Here is a 16,919-nt window from a genome sequence, read left to right on the forward strand (position 1 = left end):
GCATAGATTGCCATCCATGAAAGCAGATATCAGAGCGATTTGCTGTGGTATAAAAGTATGGCGAGTTTAGCGTGAGCTGGAGAAAAAAAAAATTACGTGTTGCCAAAGGTTTGGAGGACCCTGAAAGATTCTATGCTGTTTGGCGGGATTTTATCTTACACACCACAAATTAAGACGCACAGGACTCCCCTCTTCACAAAGGGAGTGGCACTCAAACCCACAAGCCTGAGATTCTGAGAGACTCTACCGACTGAGCTATCTTTCAGCATGGAACACCTGTGCTCAGAGACCGGCGCCAATTGCCAAGCTGCTTCCAGGCCAAGTTCAAGGTGTTACTATTAGTCGATTAAGTCTTTAACAACTTGGGACCAGTTTACCTACGAGATCGCCTGACCCCACACAGGCCACACAGCTGCTCTGATCTGCAGAACTGGCACTGCTACAAGCGCCGCATAATACCCTTTCCACATTTGAAGGAATTCTACCTTCTAGCGTGGCGGCACCTGCAGTCTGGAACCCCGTGCCTATTGACGTCAGGCGGCTGTACTCTTTTCGCCGCCTGCTAAAAACGTTTATGTTTAGACAAGCCTACCAATGTCTGCAGAATGTCCATGTGTATTTTAATCTGTTTTTAGCTTATTTTACCTTCTGAATGTTTTATACAGTGGTACCTCTGGATATGAACGGGATCCGTTCTGGAGCCCCGTTCACATCCTGAAGCGAACGAAACCTGCGTCTGCGCGTGAGCAGGTCGCGATTCGCTGCGTTTGCGCATGCGCATGATGTCATTTTGAGCGTCTGCGCATGCGCGAGCGGCGAAACCCAGAAGTAACATGTTCCGTTACTTCTGAGTTGCCGTGGAGCGTAACCTGAAAACACTCAACCTGAAGCATATTTAACCCGAGGTATGACTGTAGAGCTGTTTTTTATTACCTGTTACCTTTTATTGATAATTTACCTTTTACAGATAATTTTATCCTTTTCTTCTCTCTGTAAACTGAGCATTTTATTTTAATAAAGTGGCGTGTGCATTTTAAAAAATACATAAATGACCCCACAGGAAGCTCTGAATGCAGATTAATTATCCCGCTGAGGAATCAGGGTGCGGAAATGAATCCACAGCGGGCCGCACAATTCCCATACTCCTTCCAGGAAGACAAGAGCGTTGGAGAAACCACCAAGGAGGACATCTGAGGCTGGCAATTCTCTCCTCTGAAGATGAGAATTAGCCTCCTTTCCCACACAGTGAAACTGACAGGCTCAGAGGCGGCTTTGGGAGGGGGGAAGAGAAGAGGGGGGGAAGAGCACGACTCTTTTAAGGTCATTCCATGTCAGCGCCAAGAATAAAAGGGGAAAAAACTCAGCTCTCTTGACCCCGCAGCGCCGAGAGCTTATCTACTGGATCATGCAGTCTCCCTGGTTGACATAACCTAATTCTCCCTGGGCTGTAAAGCTGCTAAACCTCCCCCCACAAAACCCCAACCGGTATTAAGCATAGAGAGAGAGAGAGATGGTGGGAGCGAAACAGAGCTAAGAGACCTTCCCAGGTGAAAATGGTAGAAAAAGACTCCTCAGGCAGCATCCTCTTTCTACAGAACCAAAACTTTTTGGGTTATCCTACGAATAACAAAACTGGTGTCTCCGTGCTGATAGGAGTGGAGAGAGAGAATGAGTCCGGGGTTTAAACAGCAACTCAGCATATTCAGGGGGAAAGCAAAATGCTTGCAGAGGGAGAAACCAAAAAAATAAAATAAATGAAAAATCTTCAAAGCCAATCCAAAGGGGAAAAACCCCACCCCCTAAAAAAGCAGTCCAACAGGGACCACAAGGATGATCAGTAATCGCTAGGAATCATCTGGAAGACGGGGAAAAGAGGATTGGAGAAGGTGTGGCTGGACCAAGGTCCACATCCCCAGGTGGGCAACGTTCCGAGGGCCACATGCCAGGGGTGGGCGTGGCCAGAGGAAAAGGTGGGCGGGGCAACGGATGGGACTCTCTTACCATTCTGCAGCCACCTCCATTCCAGCCATGCAAAAGTTTCCGCAAATGGGCACCGCTAAACACCTCTCACAAGCAAAGAGGCGTAATTGTGGTTCACGGAAGCTCTGTGGCCAGGTGCTGTGGGTTGGGGACAGTCCCAAGGATCAGGTAGAGGGATCTGGAGGACCAAATTCATCCCCCACCTCCGGGAGTGGGGGGGCTTGAGGTTCTCCACCCGCCATGTCAGGACCGGAGATATACCACAACACTTTGTTGCAGTCCCCACTTGTCTAGACACAATTGCCACTGAGCCACATTCAGGTGTTTCCTGGGGCCCTTTCAGCTGGAGGAGCCAGCAAGAGCAGGTACCCTAAACTGTTTGTTATTATTATTATGGACCGACAATGGTGATTTGTATTATTAGTCTGTATTATATCCCACTTTTCCTGCATAAAATAGCTTGAGGGAGGACACATGGCTCTTCCTCTCCTCATTTCCCCCTCACAACATCCCTGTGAGGTAGAGCTTCGGCTGAGAGGCAAGTGGCGGCTGCACCCGGTGAGCTTCACGGCGGAGTGAGGACTCGAATCTAGCCTGACACCCTAACCACTAAGCCACACTGCCTCTCTCCAACTCAACCGGTGCATTTTTAATGTTCTCCTTCCCACACAGGACCCAAACCTCTCTCTTCACCCACATATAAATATCCGGCAAGAACTCACCTCTGGTATCTGATGACAAGGGACTTCCCACTTTATACAACTCAGAATATCTGCCGATTTAAGCCTCAAAGGTTTGCAAGAAGCGTTCAGAATGGCAATGCACCCGAGGCCACCAAGGTGTGTCAAGACACAGGTTTTCAGCCCAGGTAATGTCAAGAGTGGCCTGTATTGCTGCAAGGCAACCAACTTCATAAAACTGAAATGTTGACGCCCAGAACAGCCTAATCTCCTCAGCATTTTAGAGGACTAACGAAACACCATGAGTTGGTTTGGGGAGGAAGATCTTCAGAGACAGTCCCATTGCAGGTCCGATCCCCGTTAACGGACAACTGCATATTCCTGCATGGCAGGGGGTTGGACTAGATGATCCTCGGGACCCCTTCCAACTCTATCATTCTATTCTAGTCTGTTTTATCCGGTTCAGGGAATTATTTGAAAATGACAAACTCTGCATTCTGAATCCAGGAGGGGCCTCAGGTCAATGGCAGAGCACCCGGCTTTGCATGAGAAGGTTCCAGGGATCTACAGGCCTCTCTGCATCTCTAGGCTGAGTCTGAAACCCTGGAGAGCTGCTGCCCGCCAGTGCTAACAGCATTGATCTGAATGGATCAATAGTCTGATTTTTAAAAAAAGGTTCCTGGCTGTTGCAAAAAGGTTTAACAACACTGAAGAATCTCTTTGCATTGCACAAGACACACTCACCCAATCTTCAATAAAACCCTTCCTTGAAAAAAGAAAAAGGTGCTTTTACCTTTTTTCGCAACTTCCATCTCTTCTTCCGTCCAGCGGGATGTCTCCACGGGCTCTGCCGAAGCTGAAACAGAGCAAGGAGAGAGAGAGAGAGAGAGAGAGGCGGGAGAGCCCCGTCAGATGGCGAAAGGGCCAAGACTTGCGGTTTCAGCGTAATCTATTAATCTGTTTACATTAAGGCCTGCTGAGGCTATTCGGGAACCATGCCCACTGACAGCGGGAGAGAGTCGGTTCCTATTACATCAAAAAGCAAGGGGCAGAGAGAGGGAGGAAGAGGAAGAGAGATCCCTTGCGAGCGCCAGTGAAGGGCAGAAAGAGAGAACTCCTCTGCGAGTGCAATCGAAGGGGAGAGAGGGAGGCCATGAGATCCCCTGTGAGTGAAAGGGGAGGAGAAAGAGAAGGCGCACTGGAGGGGTGCCAGGGTGTGAAAGGAGGTTTTCTCCTTAAGCACCTCTTTATCAAAGAGCCCACGCAAAACATTTTCGAGTTTGTGAGACTGAAAATCCGCACGAGGCTGGCTGCTGGAACAGGTCCAGTGTTGGGTTCTCGCAAGGGCCCTAAGAATCTAGGAACCTAGATAGACGACTGCCACTGGACCTGGAAGTTCCATAAGAACGTAAGAAAAGTCCTGCTGGATCAGGACTCCTACAGTGGCGGATGAAGCGTTAAAATGGAGATGTGGAAAATATGGAAACAAGGAGGAGAAGCAGGACTAAGATGTGGAGATATGCTTCAGAGATCCAGACCATGGGGAGCTCCAAGAAATTACCGTATTTTTTGCTCTTATAAGACGTACCTGGTTTTTGGAGGAGGAAAACAAGAAAAAAATATTCTGAATCCCAGAAGCCAGAACAGCAAGAGGGATCTGGCTTCTGGGATAGCCTCTTGCTATTCTGGCTTCTGGGACAGCCGCACAAAGCCTCTTCAGGGCGGGATGAAGGCTCCCTCTGCCCAGAAGAGGCTGCATGCGGCTATCCCAGAAGCCAGGACAGCAAGCAGGGCTCCGTTCCTCCTTCCGCTTCACTGAAGGGGCGCTGCGCAGCTCTCCCTCTCTGTGCAGCGCCATTTGCTCCATAAGACGCACTCACATTTCCCCTTACTTTTTAGGAGGAAAAAAGTGCGTCTTATGGAGCGAAAAATACGGTAAATACAATTTGGACTATAATTTGATCTTTTTTATTTTAGTTTTTTTATTTTAACTGAAGTATTATGATTGTATATTTAACTGGATGTTTTTTATTGGAAAATCAATAAAAATGATTTATATAAAAAAAAGGACTCCTACAGTGGAGGGAAGAACATAAGGCTGGTAGCCACTGATATAAATGAATTTGTCTAATTCTCTATGAAAACCAGCTAAATTGGTAGTCATCACTGCCTCCTGTGGGAGGGAGTTCCATAGGTTAACTCTGTGCTGCATGAAAAAGGGCTTTCTTCCTGAATCTTCCAGCATTCAGCTTCATCGAATGACACCACTTTGGGTCACTGTTTTTTTACACACACACACACACACACACACACACACCCAACTTACGATAACAGGAAGCTTAAGCAAGTTTGGGGTGTTTTTGCATGGGAAAGGGCATCTGTGATGTATTTCCCTTCCAATTTACATATATTTATAAACCAGAATCCTTCCAATATGGCTAAGAAGAGATCCCACAAAATGGCAATGTATTTATAATGGACTTGATTTTCAGTACTGAAGGCTGCCTGGATTCTTCTCGTCTCTTTACAGACAAATAAATGGGCTACCTCCTGAGAACAGAATGACAGGGCGTCATCCTTTTCTTTGAGGGAAATAACTGCGGAGAGCTTTTATTCGCTACGGGGAGCCACAGACCGGCATCAACAGTCCCGAGGCCATTGTAAAGAGGGAAGTATTCACTGAATTTCTTAAGCGCATCAAGGCCACCGACACCACGTCTCCACAGACGGAGTGACCTCGTTCGCTTTTTTTTATTGGCCTGCGGTTCTTAAAATTAGGACAGGACAGACAAGGCAGACCCTCACGCATAAAATAAAACTTTCAGAGCACATCTGCATGGCATGGAAAGCATTTACACAGTGAAGGAAGCAAAGCGGGGAGAGGCAGTTTACAATAATTTTTGTCTGTTGCTATCTGAAGGTCTGGGTTCTTTTTCTCTTACAGTTAGTGAGATGAATTATTTTCTCAGTTTTTTAATTTTGAGCTTAATTATTGCATTTCTATTCTACCTCCCCCCCCCCCCCGCCAGGAGCTCAAGATGGCGTACAAAGTTATCCACCACCAACACCCATATTATCCCCACAACAACCCTCTGAGGTAGGGAAGGCTGAGAGAGACAGCTTCGTGGCTGAGTGAGGATGTGAATCTTGGTGCCCCAGGTCTTAGTTCGACACTCTAACTGCTGTGCCGTTAATCATTTTTGTATTATGGGGGAGGTACTGTGTAGCTCAGTGGTTCAGAGCGCTTGCTTTGCATTAATAATAAGAATAAGAATAATTTATTATTTATTATTTATACCCTGCCCATCTGGCTGGGTTTCCCCAACCACTCTGGGTGGCTTCCAACAGAACACTAAAATACAATAACCTATTAAACATTAAAAGCTTCCCTAAACAGGGCTGCCTTCAGATGTCTTCTAAAAGTCAGATAGTTGTTTCTTTCCTTGACATCTGATAGAAGGGCGTTCCACAGGGCAGGCGCCACCACCAAGAAGGCCCTCTGCCTGGTTCCCTGTAACTTGGCTTCTCGCAGCGAGGGAACCGCCAGAAGGCCCTCGGCACTGGACCTCAGTGTCCGGGCTGAACGATGGAGGTGGAGATGAAGAATGCCCCAGGCTGAATCCCCACCACCTTCAGGTAAAAAAAGAGGATGAGATGCTTCCCTGTGTGAGACTCTGGAGCGCTGCTGCCAGCCAGAGCAGACAGTACTGCGCTAGATGAGCAAAGAGTCTGACCTGGCAGAAAACAGTCTCCTCTGTTGCCAAGGGAGGGGCCATAAGGAGCCGCCCAGAGTGGCTGGGGCAACACAGTCAGATGGACAGGGTACAAATAATAAAATTGTTGTTGTTGTTTAGTTCAATGCAGTTTCAGTCCCCAAAAGCAGCCCCAGGTAAGGCTGTGGGAGAGACTCCCTGCCCCAAACCCTGAACAGTTGCTGCTAGAAGGACAAATTCTTGGCTCGGTATTTACACCGGTTTCTTATTCTTAAAATGTGTTGCTTGCTTTATCTTGCCTAAGGTCACCCACCCACCAACCAACAAAACCCACACGGCTGCATTAAAACCAAGCAGGGGAAAATACATTAAAAACTTCCCGCCCACTTCTCAAAGGCCACTCACCCTGTTCTGAACAAAGGGGTGGTTTAAACAGAGGGAGCTGCCTCTTGCAGAGTCAGACTCTTGGCCCCTCTAGCTCAGTGTCATCCGGCACTGGCTGGCAGCAGCCGGCCAGTCCTGCTGCGGATCGAACCCGGGAATTTCTACCTGCAAAGCAGGGGGCTCTGCTGCTTCCGCAACGAGTGGCAACTTTTAATTTCCTTTCATTCTGCGCTCGGAAGGGAGAACAGGTCCTTGGCCGAGCACTTAGGCATTTGGGGGCATTTTATTAGCTGAATCCAAGACCGGTGAAAACATAGTGCCTTCCATTGCACTTGAGGGCAGCAGGCTAACATAGCAGGTACAGGGCAGACCACATTTTAGGGAAGCTTTTAATGTTTGATGTATTACGGTATTTTAATATTTTGTGGGAAGTCACCCAGAGTGGCTGGGGAAGCCCAGCCAGTTGGGCGGGGTATAAATAATAAATAAATTATTATTATTATTATTATTATTATTATTATTATTATTATTATTATGGCACTCGCAGCTCCGCCCACTCCCCGCACCTCAGCTTCTGCCGCCTGAGGCAGCTGCCTCACTCTGCCTCATCACAGGGCTGGCCCTGCCCTGCCCGCTGGCCGACAACTGTTTTGCGGGGCGTCTACTCACAAGGTTCTGGCGGCGGAGGCAGTGGCGGCGGTGGCTCCTCGGTGGCGGCAGCCGCCGCGGCATTAGCCGCCGCGGCCTCGTTCGTCATCGACCTGGTGATCCGGCCCTTCCGCCGGCCCTGGCTGTTGGCCGTCTTCCGGCCTCGCGGGGCCACCTGTTCCCTTTCCTCAGGCTCTTCAGGAACAACTTCAACCTTGTCCTTCTCTTTGATATTCTCCCTGAGAGGGGAAAAGAAAGGGGGCGAGAGGAATGAGATCCGGAACCGTGAAGCGACTGCATGGAAGACGGGGGTCCTTTCTCCCCCCAAAGTTCCAAAGGGGGCCTCCAAGGCGGCTGCCATTTTACAGGGGGGAATCAATTTATTATTTTATTTCACACAATTTACAGACAGCTGGACTGTAAAAACAACAACACCCTCCTCCTCAAAGGGGTTAATGTTAATAATTATTATTTAATTTCCACGATGGCTAACTGGTGTCTGTTTCTAACTTTTTAAAGGTCTTTCTTGGTATAGTTTGATGTTTGTACTGCTGCAAACGACATATATACCAATGACACAGTGGTATACAACTACTTTTATAAAGATGTTTTTCATAAAATAGATAAATGAGTCATTCATCGCCTTTTACCTACGTCTCAAGGCAAGTTACAAACAGACCACAGGAAAAGCTGAAGAGTTTTAAGCGCAGTACAGTGGTACCTCTGGTTGCAAACGGGATCCGTTCCGGAGCCCCGTTCGCAACCTGAAGAGAACGCAACCCGCATCTGCGCATGCGCGGGTCGCAATTCGCCACTTCTGCGCATGACGTCATTTTGCGTGTCTGTGCATGCGCAAGCGGCAAAACCTGGAAGTAACCCTTTCCAGTACTTCCGGGTCGCCGCAGCATGCAACCTGATAAGCCGTAACCTGAAGCTAACGTAAGAAGAGGTATGACTGTAGGGGGGGGGGGGGGAGACAGACAAACACAAACAAGGTTCAATTATGCATCTTGATTGCATAACTAAAGGAGAGCTGGTGCTCTTGCACAACAAGCCAGCTTCCTGCCATGCTGTTTGCACTACCCTTGACCTTGCTGTTGCCTTAACCTTGCTGTCTCACCTCCTGGTAAGCGGAAGCAACATGGCTGGCCAGAGGTCAGGGAAGTGGCCCTGCCCCGGTGCCTGCTGCTCCTTGGGCTCTAAGCAGCCAACATGAGCAACAGTCGGGAACAATGGGGGCTGCAGGAAATTTATGTTCAGTTTCTGTTAATTGGTTCTCATGGGAAACTTACAGATTCTGGCTTCACACAATTAACTCAAGGCCGTGTCAATTTACTCTTGGCAGAAAGCCAAGGTCAGCTTGACCTAGAAACTACTTACTCTGATTGGTTAACGACCAGCACTCAACTCTGTTATCTAGGGATTGCTAGCACAGTTTGGTGTGTTAGGGGTGTGTTAGGAGTAGGAGTGCTGTGCATGGTTAAGAGAGAGAGAAAGAAAGGATTTATTTTGCTTTGTTTTGTATGCAGAAACTCTGCTGGTTTTATTTTTCCTTTTTAATAAATCCTGTAAATAGTTATTCTGAGTCTAGCTGACTAGTCATTTCCACCTCAACTAGCTTCTTCGCTGTGCAGGAAAACTCTGCTACGTTTGGGCTAAAGCCATTAGAGCTATGCCTGACACTTCAAAGTTCCATGAATTTAATGGGTGCCAATAGTCATTAGAGGTGGCAAACATCAGCTGCAAGCAGACACATGCACAACCTCGTGGCCCTTCATCCGGAGAGGGGAGCAGGGAAGTGGACTCCTGTCCGCTAGGCAGCAGCTAAAGCATAGGGACATAAGGAGAGCCTTGCAGGGTCAGGCAAACACCAGTGTCGAAGCAATAATTCTTCAACATCAGCTTCGTTGGACTGGTCATGTTGTGCGGATGCCTGATGACCGTCTTCCAAAGAAACTACTCTATTCTGAACTTAAAAATGGAAAGCGTAAAGAGCCCACGCAAAGCATTTTGAGTTGTGAGACTGAAAATCTGTACGAAACTGACTGCTGGAACAGGCCCAGCATTGGGTTCTCGCAAGGGCCAAAGAGAGAGAGAGAGAGAATTCCCTTGCGAGTGCAATTGAAGGGGAGCGAGGAAGGACATGAGATCCCCTGTGAGTGCAAGGGGAGGAGAAAAAGAAGGCACACTGGAGGGGTGCCAGGGTGTGAAAGGAGGTTTTCTTCAGGCCCTCAACAAACTACAGCTCCCAGGATTCTTTGGGGGAAGCTGCGACAGTTTAACGGGGCATCAAAGTGCTTTAACTGTAAAGGTTGTGCGGATGCCTAATTATCGTCTGCCAAAGCAACTACGCTATTCCAAACTTAAAAATGGAAAGCGTAATGCTGGTGGTCAAAAAAAAAAAAAAGAGGTTCAAAGACCGTCTCAAGGCAAATCTAAAAAAATGTAGTATAAACACTGACAACTGGGAAACACTGGCCTGCGAGCGCTCCAGTTTGGATAACAGCCTTTGCCAAAGGTGTCATGGGCTTTGAAGACACTTGAACTCAGGACGCAAGGGAGAAACGTGCTAGGAGGAAGGCACGCTTGGCAAATCCACACCGTGATCAGCTCCCGCCCGGAAACCAATGTCTCCACTGTGGAAGGACGTGTGGATCCAGAATTGGCCTCCACAGTCACTTACAGACTCACTGTTAAAACCGTGTTTATAGAAGACAATCTTACTCGGCTACGAGGGAAGCATCCAGCATCCTGATCTCACAGCCATCACCCAGATGCCTGTGGGAAACCCGCAAGCAGGATCTGAGCACGAGAGGACTCTCCCCTCCCGGAGTTTCCAGCAGCTGGTATTCAGAAGCATGGATGCCTCTTGACTGCGGAGGCAGAGCAGAGCCATCCTGGCTAGTGGCTAGTGAATTTGCCTAATTCTGTTTCTGAGCCATCTAAGTTGGTGGCCATCACTGCCTCTTGTGGCAGAGAGTTCCACAGACGGATAAGATGGGAAACATGTGCCACCGCTGCCCAGATGTTGTTCACCTCCATCTCCTGCATGGCTGACAGGCAGGGGTGGCAGGAGTTGTGGTTTGACACCGCCAGGCAGGCACCTAAACTGGCTTCCCCCTGCCATCTCCCCCCTCCGCCGCCGCCCCTTGGTGCAGAGCTAGGGCTTCTCGCGACACAACTCACTTGGATTCTTCCTTCTCGTCCTTTTCCACTTCATCTCTTTTCTCTTCCTCTTTTTTCTCAGTTTTCTCGGCCTTCTCCTCCTCTATTTTTTCCTCGACTTTTTCTTCTTGAGAAGGACGTGGGATTTGCTGAAATGGAAGGAATCGGAATTACACAACAGGGCTACAGCCGGCAGCAGCGGCAGGATCGGGTCTGGGAAATCACAAGCGCCCGAGCTAAAATCTTGGGGATGGGAATTCTCCTGGCACCCCCCACCCCACAAATCAGAGATGCAACCGCATGTTCACTTACACCAGGCATTTGAGAAAGAAAGAGAGAGGAGAATGAATGAGAATTAGGACCATCCTGTGAAATATTCCCACATGAGGAAACCTCACAAATACTGCCACAACAAGAGGGTAGAATTACTCATACAAATCTTAAGATTCCCACGTGAAGTGACATTCACAGCCTGGATGAAAAAGAAGCAACCATCTTCCAAATTTACAAAGGGTTATTTTGCCTAGTTGCCTATAGGCTATTGTTACCCTGGGGCAGAGCTTTCAAAACTTTTCCTGTTGGTGACACACTTTTTATCAATTCGCGACACAGTAATTCAGTTTTACTAGCAAACCGGAGGTTAAACTAACCCTTTTCCAGCCCCGGGAGAAGCATGGGGAGCGTTCACACAACACACCTGCACACTGCAGCCAATACTAATCTGACACACACTTAGGAAAGCTCTGCTCTAGGGGATCTGGAAAGTGGCTAGTTACATGCAGAGCCGGGGATTGAGCTAAATGAAATTTTGGCTTCTGGGTTCCATAAATGAAGAAAAGTATTAACGGTAAGGAGAGGAAAGAGGAGAGTCAATAGTACCCTCTTGATACACGTTCTTGCCCCTCTAGCAGAACAGACTCATACTATAGGCCGAATCTGGCTTCAAAAAGATGTTGTTTGCCTGCAATGGTTTGGGGGGCAGCATCTCCAGGGAGGGCTAGGAATGTGCCGCTGCCAGTCAGTGCAGACAATATTGGGCCAGATGGACCAGTGGCCCAATCTGGCATAAGGCTTGGGATCTGCAGGGAGAATGCTCAGCCCCCGTGGCGAAACTAAGCGGAAACTCCAGGATGCGTTGGTGGGAGGGAACCCATGACAGAGCGAAAGGCGTCTAAGGTTTATATTAAGGCGGCCATGTAGCTCTCTGAATGGTGCCCAAAGCAATGTGATGGAGAGGTCAGTGTCGGACTAGGGCTCAGGAGACTAGGGTTCAAATCCTGGCCATAAAGCTCTCACTGCATGTGACCAATCACTGCCTCTCAGCCTAACCTACCTCACAGGGTTGTCGTGGGGATTAATGGAGGAGGAAGGGAACCACGTATGCCACCTTGAGCTCCTTGGAGGAAAAGGTGGGATATAAATGCAATAAATAAATGCAACAGATAAATTCCAGGTGGGCCGCCACAGAGAACGCCTCTGGACCCACGGGTTTGGCATTGCCCCAGAGAAGATGCCTGACTTAAATGTCTTCCGTCACCCTATATCTGGCATAGGCAAACTCGGCCCTCCAGCTGGGACTACAACTCCCATCATCCCTGACCACTGGTCCTGTTAGCTAGGGATGATGGGAGTTGTAGTCCCAAAAACATCTGGAGGGCCAAGTTTGCCTATGCCTGCCCTATATGATACCACTTTAGGCAGATCTTTGATTTTTCTCTTTCGGAGGTGGATCTTTGATTTCTCTCTCCCTGACTCCGAAATATTCATACACACTTCCCATACACAAAGCGCAACCTTTTAAAATTCCCCCATCGGTTTCCTGTATGGCCAGCTGTTATTCAAAAAAGCCAAACATGACCCTAAGCCCAGCACCTGACCGCAGAACGCAGATCCTGCCCAGTCTCTCCCCACAAACCCGGTGCTGTCAAACTCCCATCAACTCCAGCCAATACGGTCAATGGTCAGAATGATGCAAGTTGCATTCCAAAGCATCTGGAGGGCAAGAGGTTGAGAGGAAGGCTGCTCTAGCCATTTCCTTCTCTGTGGCCTCTCCCTCTCTCTCTCTCTGTGCCCACTCTAGGAATCAACTCTACCACTTTGGCCCAGGGGCAAGGAAACAGTTGTCTCCTGCATGTTGCCAAACTACAACTCCCATCATCCCTGACTGTTGGTACACGCTGCCTCGGGATTGATGGGAGTTGGGAGTCCAGTCATATTTGCAGGAGGGCCACAGCCTCCGCAACCCCTGGATGAGAGACCAGGGAGACTTCCAAGCCCACCTCCCTGGCTCGGCACCTGAGTCCATCTCAAGGCTGCTCATCCCCTCTTGGCCTATCCTACCTCGCTGGGTTGTTGCGAGGGGTGAACCAGGAGGGGAGAAACGAGGCAACCTCAGTTTACACACTACGCTGGCTTCCTTTGAGGATAGGATTTAAGAAGTGATGGCCTTAAATCGATCACTGGGCAAAGCCAGCATTTATATAACTTTTCCTGGGGGGGCGGGACAGGGGGAAGGGAGAGAGAAGTACTCTTCATTGTGATTGCAAGAAGTTTTGTAAGGAGGATTGGGCGAAATATTGCAATGAAGACTATGAAGAGAGTTATTAGTTAAACGACCAAAGTAATAGAGAAATTAAGAAATGTAGATAAAAGTGATAAAGATTGAAAAATCTTCAGATGTGGCCGATGGAAGTCAAAAACATTGTATAAGATAAGAAAATGTGTTAAATCGACTGTTAGAAATGATATGTTAAAAAAAATTCATATAAATATATATATAGAGAGAGAAATACTCTTCATTGCAACTTAGGTCTTTCCCTTCATATGCACTCAGAGAACAGCCTCAGTCGCTGGAAGTCAGCTGTTCCGATTCTAAAACACTCAAGGAATATTTAGAGAGAGCAGCGGGTCAAGTGTGCGCATGGCAGAAACTGGATTGTGTTTCTGGTGTGCAAGAAGACCCCGGAAAACGTCCTGGCCTGCGTGGTCTATTCAGAAGAGTCCGAAGGGTTTGCCAACATAAATAGTCACGCAGTGCCCCCAGATGTGCCAGGGAACACACATACTCAAGCAAAGAGGAGGAGGAGGGGGGTTGTTTACTAAATTTAAGAGAGAAGCAAACTCTAGAAAGCATCTCGGCTGGGACAGGGCAGCTGGAGGAATGAGACACAGCGTTCCTGACTCCTGCCGAAGGGAGGTTTGGTGCCGCTGCCAGGAGCTTCCAAATCAACAAAGCAGGTGGTTAAAACAGGCCCCCATCAGCCGCAATGAGGGGCGATTTTGGGACCGTGAAGGGCAGGTTGAGCTGGAGGGGAGCAAGGAAGGCAGATCAAACCCATGGGTTAAATTATATATAGGACTAGGGCCTGGGAAAGACCAGGGTTCGAATCTCCACTCAGCCACGAAGCTCACTGGGTGGTTCTGGGCCAGTCACACTGCCTCTCTCAGCCTAAGCTACCTCGCAGGGTCGTTGTGGGGATTAAATGGGGAGGGGGAGAACCATGAAACCACCTTGAGCTCCTTGGAGAAAAAGGTGGGAAAGAAAGGCAATACATAAATATTCTGGCAGACCTGCCGGGGAGAGGAGGGGTGTGTGTAAAGGAACATAGTAGATCAGGCCCTCATTTGTGGGTGCTGGGGGGAGTTGGGCAAAATTTTGCATCTCCAACCAGGCACCAAAATGCCTTGGAGGCTGGCCCCAATTTGGAAAAGAAATGGGGAGTTAAGAGCCAGACATAAGAAAAAGACTGCATATTAAATGATTGTTTCTAAAGGTTCATTTTTTGAAAAAAAGGTGCTTTAAATATATTTTTAAAAATCGCACATGCAGGCTACTTAATAATTTCCAAAACAACAACAACAACAACAACAAAACCTTCCTTAAGCCTAAGCAACAGATATCTTTATTACAGTTCAGGCGGAGGCAGGGAGAGAAAAGCCCCAAAGTTATTTTTAGAGTGAAAATGAGATTACCTTTGAAACGCTTTAAAACTCAAAGTGACGCTCTTAAAAACACATGCACACAGTAGACCCCACAAGCCTTGCTTACGGCTACGACGCCAAAGCGTTTACGGCATTAACTGGTTATCCCAAGTGTTTCTTTAACAAGGTTTAAATTAAAAAACCGGAGGGAGGGGGTGTCCTTTGCCATGCTCCCACCTGTCACCAAGTCACAGCAGCCCCAGATGTAAAGGGTTAACTTTACAAAGTCACGGGGGGGGGGAGTCCCTTCTCTCCCCCACCACCCTGCACAGCAACACACAAAAATTAGACAGAGCTAATCACCCGCTTCCTAATTTTAAACCTCTCTCCCCCCCCCCATGTTCCCCCCCCACACCTTTTAAAAATAAACCGGCTAACGAGATTTTAAAAGTCGGCTTATCCAGCGGATGGAAGAGAAGCAAAAGGCAAGTTCTGGGAACACAAACCTTCGGTCGGCTGAGGCTTCGCGGTTCGACGTACCTGCATGCTTGACTCTCGCTTAAAAATAAAAAGGGCTTTGGTTTGTTTGTTTTAAATTATCCACAGCCCGGAGAAGGGAGATACCGGTCTGTGTTAGGCGTGGGGGGTCAAAGGGGAAAAAAAATCGGGCCAAGTTTCCAACGGCTCAAATGACACGGGGGGGGGGAGGCGAACTTGTCGGCAGCGCCTCCCCCCAATCTGGAGAGGGAAAGACTGCCCAACTTTTAGATTCCAGGGGGAAAGGGGAAGAAGAGAGAAAGAAAGAAAGAGAGAGAGAATCTCACGGTGTCATCCTGGTCACTTAAAAAAAAAGGAAAAAGCAAAGCACCTAAGCAGGGAGGAGAGTTGGCTGGCCACACATGCCAGCTTCTAATCTCGACCGGGGTCACACGAGGTAATCCCTGCGCCGAGCGCAGCCTTGATTGGCCGTCACAGGAGCACCAGGCGTTTCTGTCTAGTCAGATTGCCCAGCTGAACCAGCTGCTGCAAGGAGGGACACGCGTGCGGACAGGGGGAGGGAGGGGAGGGGGGCTTCTCCACGAGGGACGGCGGCTCGTGCTGGGAACTGGGTCAACTAGGGACAGCAAGGAAGGGTCTCTCCCCCACCACCCCAGGCCGGTCGAGCGGCAGACCAAGCGCTCCAAAAAAGGATGCAAAAGAAAAACGGAGAGGAGAATCTGAGGTTGCGTTTCCTCCTCTGCACATCTGGAGGCCGGGCCCAGGATTTTAAACTGATTTCTGCCTCTGCACGTCTGAATGTCGCAAGCACAGAGCAGGGCGATTCCCAAGGATTTATCAGCCAAGACCACGAGTGTTGACTTGTCAGGGTTTCAGTCCCTATTTCTATGGTTTTAATACTCTTTCACAGTGCTTTTTTTTCTAAAAAAACACGTTTAGGGGTACTCTCATTTTGGCTCGAGAAAATCACCATTTTATAGTTCAAATCAGGGGAAATAAACACAGTAAATGGACAGAAGTACAAAGATTCACAAAATGTTTAGGGGTATGTGTACTCCTGCATCTCCCCATATAAAAAGCACTGCTCTTTCCTGTTAACTGCCTTGAGATGGTGGTTTAGAAGGCAATCAGTAAACCAACGAGGATAGTTACTTGGATGCAGAAACAGCTACCTGTCGTCGATTTTGCTCTTTGCATATTGTCAATCTGCCTTATCTATATATTACTGCATGAATATTGTTTGCCCACCCTTCAGTCTCCTGGGGCGGCTTACAAAACTTTAAACACAATGTTTAAAACAGTTTAGAACAACTTAAAATCGCAGAGAGAAGGTTGGTCCTAAAAATAGAAACCTCGAGTGCCAAAGGCCAGGATAAAGACTATGTCTTCAGCATTCACTGGAAACTGTATAATGAAGGCGTCAGATGCACCTCTTTGTGGAGAGGGACTTCCACAACTTAGGGGCTGTCACAGAGAAGGCCCTCCCCCAGGGATGTTGCTGGGACACAAACAAATTGAGTTTTGGATGTGGTGGAACAAGCAAAATCTTAGCTGTAGAGAAAGAGGAGGCCTTTCAGGTAAGTGAGATGAAGCTGTCAGTGGCGTAGCGTGGGGGGTGCAGGGGGGGCCGGCCGCACCGGGCGCAACATCTGGGGGTTAGGGCAAATCCACAGGTTAGGGGGCGCAAATCCACGGGTTAGGGGGCGCAAATTACTTGCCTTGCCCCGGGTGCTGACAACCCACGCTACGCCACTGGAAGCTGTTATAATTAAGTTTTAACCACCCGAAATCTGCTTGCCAATATTAATTTTTTAATGCTTGCCTATTAAATAAATAAAACAATCTAGAGGTCATTTTGAGATCCTGCAGTAAGTGCACAGTGACTTTCCCTTTTTTAAGAAAGGGGACGAATAATGACTCATTGTTAGGA

The 16,919-nt window shown here is 48.3% G+C and overlaps 1 protein-coding gene across 5 annotated transcripts in view; it reads right to left on the reverse strand.

The window, feature by feature from the left end:
• The window catches only part of NCOR1 (nuclear receptor corepressor 1), a 110,761-nt gene that overhangs the window by 46,630 nt on the left and 47,212 nt on the right, over positions 1–16,919 (reverse strand). For all 5 annotated transcript variants that reach the window (XM_083587344.1, XM_083587342.1, XM_083587343.1 and 2 more), the window contains exons 16-18: positions 10,592–10,719; positions 7,427–7,644; positions 3,454–3,516 (exon numbers count right to left, since the gene is read on the reverse strand). In XM_083587344.1, the coding sequence (XP_083443470.1) occupies positions 3,454–3,516; positions 7,427–7,644; positions 10,592–10,719 (409 nt within the window). The remainder of the gene's footprint in view (positions 1–3,453; positions 3,517–7,426; positions 7,645–10,591; positions 10,720–16,919) is intronic.

Source organism: Podarcis filfolensis, assembly GCF_964270895.1.
Source record: "Podarcis filfolensis genome assembly, chromosome: 15".
Lineage (NCBI taxonomy): Eukaryota > Metazoa > Chordata > Lepidosauria > Squamata > Lacertidae > Podarcis > Podarcis filfolensis.